Source organism: Neophocaena asiaeorientalis, unplaced genomic scaffold, assembly GCF_003031525.2.
Source record: "Neophocaena asiaeorientalis asiaeorientalis breed wild unplaced genomic scaffold, Neophocaena_asiaeorientalis_V1.1 scaffold67, whole genome shotgun sequence".
Lineage (NCBI taxonomy): Eukaryota > Metazoa > Chordata > Mammalia > Artiodactyla > Phocoenidae > Neophocaena > Neophocaena asiaeorientalis.
The window spans coordinates 13,072,490-13,077,927 of record NW_020173731.1 but is presented as its reverse complement, the minus strand read 5'-3'; the positions used below and the strand labels follow the sequence as shown (position 1 = coordinate 13,077,927).

Genomic DNA, 5,438 nt, shown 5'->3' with positions numbered 1-5,438 from the left:
CTGCTCATCTCCCTCAGTGGACCCTGAGACCCTGCAGGCAACAAAGCCTGACCGGCCGGGGGGTCCTTATGGAACAAGAAGGCGCAATTGAACCTTCTCAACAACTTGGAGTCCCAGCCGTGGTTCTTCCCGCCGCGCGGGGCTGCGGTGAGCCTGTGTCTGCTGTTGACTCAGTCGAAGTTGGAATCCGGGCCCCCTTTGTATTTTCTGCCCACCCCCTTAGCCATCTGCCACCTATTATGGTACAGAGAGAGCCTTGTACGTAGTTAACTGCGCTCTGCGGGCGTGTGTCGGGGTTGGGGGCGGTGCGGTGTGAGACGGAGGAGGTTGACAAGATACAAGCAGCCGCTGGCTGGGGAAGAGACCCATCTCCCAGCTGTTTCTAGCGGGTTAGCCGGCGGTCTTGGGAAGCAATAGCCATCTCTGAACGTGCCCACACAGATCCTGCCTTCTGAGGAACAACGTATGTTTCACCCAAACATCCCGGTTTTGCCTCCCTTACCCGCTGAGACAGGCCTCTGACTTTTCAAGGCAGAGGGAACCACTGAGGCACAGGGTGGGAGACATGGGTCCGACAATGATGGCAGCCTTCTTGGCCTTGAAACTTCAGCTCATAGGTCCCCAGAGGCCCTGCCTGGACACGCCAGCCCCAGTCACACCCCTCCTCCTTAAACTGGGGATGTGCCAAAGGCAATATACTGGCTACAGAGGATTGACCCAGAGCTCTGGGACACCCTCCCGATACACATAAACCCTTGTCCTGGAAGGAGGGGTTTTTCCAGATCCCGTAATCTTTTTTTCTGCTACAGTGTCAGGAGGGTTTCAGGAGGGTCCTGAAACTCATGAGAAACCATGTTGCTTACTTTAAAATCACTAGGTCCCTTCCTCTCCTATCCCATCACCCCCACCCCCCTTGTGGTAGCATCCATGGCCCAACTGTTCTAACCAGTGCATATCCCCCTTGTCCTGTTTCCACAGAGCACTACAAACACCACTGGTTTCCTGAAAAACCATCCAAGGGCTCCGGCTACCGCTGCATCCGAATCAACCACAAAATGGACCCCATCATCAGCAAAGCGGCCAGCCAGATTGGACTCGGCCAGCCTCAGCTGCGCCAGCTGCTGCCCAGTGAGCTGACCCTGTGGGTGGACCCCTACGAGGTGTCCTACCGCATTGGGGAGGATGGCTCCATCTGCGTCCTGTACGAGGAGGCCCCGGTGGCCACCTCCTATGGGCTCCTCACCTGCAAGAACCAAATGATGCTGGGCAGGAGCAGCCCCTCAAAGAACTACATCATGGCAGTCTCCAGTTAGATCCCCCGCCGCCCCACCCGGCGCTCTGCTGTACTCATTCTGCTGTGACAACAGGCCACTGCATACCTCTACCTGGGGAATTGTATTTTAAGTGAAGAGTTATTTATATATATATATATAATTATTTTTTTAAGAAAAGGGGGGAAAAAAAACCAAAAGATTTTTTTAAGAAAAAAATCCTTAAAGGGAGCTGCTTGGAAGTGGCCTCCCCAGGTGCCTTTGGAGAGAATTGTTGTGTGCTTGAGTCTGGGAGGCAGTGTCTGGAATGGGAGGGGGGAATGGTCCGGGGAGGGCATGGGTCTGGCCAAGGTGAGGTGGGAGAAGCTTGGCTAGCAACCCAGGAAGATGTGAGAGGGAGAAAGCAAGGTTAGTAACTGTGAATGAGAGAGGTCAGGATCTGCCCTGGGGAGAGAAGAGAAGCTGAGTTCAAACCTCTCACCCAGGACACCTGCATCCCTGGCCCCTCTCTTACTCTTACTCAGGGCCATTCAAGCCTGGACTTAAATCATACTTTATTGCCTAATCTTCTCTTTCAATTTTTGATGAGATCCTAGGCAGAGAGTGAAAAGGCCTCTCCTGATTCCTTCTGTCCCGAGCAGCTTTTCTTGAAATCATGACTTGTTTCTAATTCTATTCTCAGGGGGCTGTAGATGTTGCTTCCCACCAAGAATATAAAGCTTTTTGTTTTGGGAGTCCAGGGAGTGAGGCAGGGGTTGAGGGTTATTGGAGTTGGGAGAGAAGGGCACTCTGCACAAAACCTTTGCCTTGCTATGAGCTGCTCTGTGTGTGAGTATGTGTGGCAAATACCTTGGGGTTGATTTGCAATGGAATTTTGGGACCCATAGAGTATCCACTGGGATATTTTTTGGCCAAAACCTTTCTCTTTGTAACCAGACGGAAGTCCTCGTGATGATGCCATTATCCCTTTGAGAGGTGGCTCAAAAGCTACAGGGAACTTCAGGTCCTTGAATACTGCCTTCTTTTTAAAAGCACAACACTCCTCTCTAACTGCCGCCCCGCCCCCGCCGCTCCTCTCCCCTTCTGGTTGGGTCATGGAGCTACCCTATTTTCTAGGACAAGAATTCTCAGTCACTGTGCAATATGGCCTCCTGGGTCCCAGGAGGATGTGGAGGAGAACTGGCTCTCACAACCTCCTGGTGCCCTGGTGGGCTTAAGGAACCATTTCTCCCTCTGTCCTCAGGACTATGGCTGGATGCTTAGCCTTGTGGATATTCCTTGGCTGAATGGGAGAATGCCCCAAGTTCTGCAGGAGTACTTGGTATTCTTGTAGGGCTGACACTAAAAGCCAAACCTTGGGCATTGTTTTTTCTCCCTGGTGCTCAGAGCACCTGTGGGAGAGGCTACTGTCTCTCTCAGTACAATCCAAATTTGTCTATAGACTTGTGCAATACTCACTGTTCTGGGTTGGAGAAAAATGGAAAATTACACAGGGAAGAAATCTCCTTCCTTCAGTTTCTCGGTGACATTAGTGAGGGATCCTCAGAAGGCCTTGAGTTTCCCAAACCCGAATCACCTTAAGAAGGATGTAGCTAGAACATCTGGTCAACCTGGCTACCCTCCTGCTGTTGCCTTTAGTGAGGAAACTTTCTCCCCACTGCCAGTCCCCTTTCCTGGATTTCTTACATGCTCAATTCTGACTCAAGGGTGCTAGTTACCAAACACTCCCCTACCCATTCCTGCCAGTACTGCCTCTTCAACTTTCCAGATCCCGAGTACCTTCCCAGATCCTTTTTCCAGTCCTTATTGCTTTAAAGTTAACTTCAGGCCAGTAGACCCAAGAGCTCATTTTCTGGTCTGTGGGTTGAAACAAAGCTGTGAATCACTGCAGATTGCTGTTGCATCTTGTCTGCAAACAGGTCCCTGCCTTTTTATAAGCAGCCTCACGGTCTCATTCTTAATCTTTTCTCTCTTCTTTTTCACGTTCACTTTAAAAACAACAAAACACCCAGAGCTGGACTGTTGAGCAGGCCTGTCTCTCCCGTTAAGTAAAAATAAGTAGTATGTTTGTAAGCTATTCTGACAGAAAAGACAAAGGTTACTAATTGTATAATAGTGTTTTTATATGGAAGAATGTACAGCTTTATGGACAAATGGACAAATGTACACTTTTTTTTGGTTTCTTTAATAAAAATGTAGCAGATGAAGTCGTGTGGTGTAGAGAAGATAAAATTCCCACATCACTAATTTGCGTTTCCCTCAGAAGCAAATCCTTTGTGCCTCATAGTATTTCTCTTCAGTTGGATTCAGCAGACCTATCGTGTAGGTGGTAGGGACATTTCCAAGCAGCCCCTCTTTCCTGGGAGATAGCTCCTTCCTTCCCTTCTTTAACGCATATTCTAACTTCCCTGTGAAAATGCTAGATGGGCCAGTGTTCTAGTCTGAGCATTCCTCAGTCTAGCCAGGGCTCATCTTATGCATCCTGTTCTTCCTCCGCCTTACTCATTAGTTCATTCTGCAAGCATTTATTGTATGTGCTAGGTACTAAAATTACTAAAAATGATTTAAGACTCACAGCCTGCTCACAGACTGGGATGGTAAACAGAGGACACTGAACCCCTTTCCAGATTGGGGCAGAATTTTTTGAAATTCCTGGTCAAGCTCTCTTGTCATCTTTGGGGCTCCCACTTGGCAACCACCATTCTTATTATACAAGAGCAATCGGGCCTCAGGATACAGGCACTGGAGCTGAACATGTGACAGAAGGCCAATGTTACCAGTTAGCTAAAAAGGAGCTACTTCTGACAGCAAACACCAAGGGCATAGGTCTGTTACCCCTTATAACTCTGGCTATGTAGATAGGATCTATGCAAGGACATAGAAACACCCTTTCTCATCCCTGACTCTAGGGTTCTGCCCATGAGGTTTTGAAACAGGCTTCCCCACCCCCACTTCACTTGCTAGCTCCGCAGTTTGCACTAAGGTCACAAGTACATTTTTGACCTGGGCTATCTTTTTTCTTGGCTGTAAGTGGGCTATACTTAAACTAAATTTTAAACATGTTGTCTCATGAGCAGTGGCACCACCCTACACACACACACACACACACACACACAATTCATTTCATACCTCCATGACCCTCATCAACAAACATGCAGTTTGACCTAGGTGTCTTAGGTGGGAGGTAGGCCTGGGAGTCTGTGTGTGATATACTGGGAGGGTAGGTGAGCCAGGAGATGGGGGTCAGGGAAGCTAGCTCATCTGTATCACAAATAGAATTGGTTAGGGACCCACTTGTGTCAAGGAGTTGTTTAAAAGGATGGTCCCATTTTCATGTCTAGCTTCTAACACAAATGTCCTAGGTACTCATTTGTTAAGGACCTACCTAGGTCCTTAACAAATTAGGTTAGGGTCAAATTTTTGCCATCCTGGTGTACTCTTCTCTTATTCAGTACAAAATCAGCATCTAACTTCTCGTTTCCTAACAGCCTTCTCTCATGAAGGATATTTCATTGTTTAGTCGAAGGCCTGAAATTCAGGGAGGGTTGTCTGGGGGTTAAGGGGACACTGTCACCCACCTCTGTTTCCAAGCCAGGTAAACCACAGAATGGCAGATTGATCTTGAGGTTTCTCATGGCTCTAGGTAGAACTAACAGTCCCTCAATTTAAATAAGAGGGTTCTGTGATCAAGCAGTTTGTTATTTACTTTAGATCTGACCAATGTCAATAGGAGTGGAGAGTACCCCTTAGCCAGGTGAGGGAATAGGGGCTGTGGACAAGAATTGCTTGAGGAATTGCAGTTGGTGGCTTTTATGTGTTCAGGGACTGGGCGTTGGTTGGTCCATTCTGCTCCCAGCTTCCCCACTTGGTAAACAGTGCCAGCCTGGGAGACCTGTGCTTGGTCAGCTGTTTCTGGATGATAAGCACCGCCCCAAAGAGTGTAGACAAGGCCCTGGGAGCAGCAGATTAAGAGCCCATCCTGGCTCCTGATAAGGAGGTTTGGGTGGGGAAGTCCTTGGTGCTGCAACCAACGAGCCCTGGGGGAAGAAACCCACTTCTGTGAGGCTGACATCTGTTCCTCAAGTAGCCTGTGGTCCAGAAAGATAGTGAGGACTCCTGGCTTCCGAGCCAGTGCTGGCACCCGGCCCAACAAAGAGTGGTGCAATA

At 48.8% G+C, this 5,438-nt stretch overlaps 1 protein-coding gene across 1 annotated transcript in view; it reads left to right on the top strand.

Annotated features, from left to right (window-relative positions):
* BTG2 (BTG anti-proliferation factor 2) overlaps window positions 1-3,478 on the top strand; it is a 4,112-nt gene extending 634 nt beyond the window's left edge. The window contains exon 2 of the mRNA XM_024751059.1: window positions 979-3,478. Within this exon, the coding sequence (XP_024606827.1) occupies window positions 979-1,313 (335 nt within the window). The 3' untranslated portion in view covers window positions 1,314-3,478. The remainder of the gene's footprint in view (window positions 1-978) is intronic.
* Window positions 3,479-5,438: the final 1,960 nt, after the last annotated feature.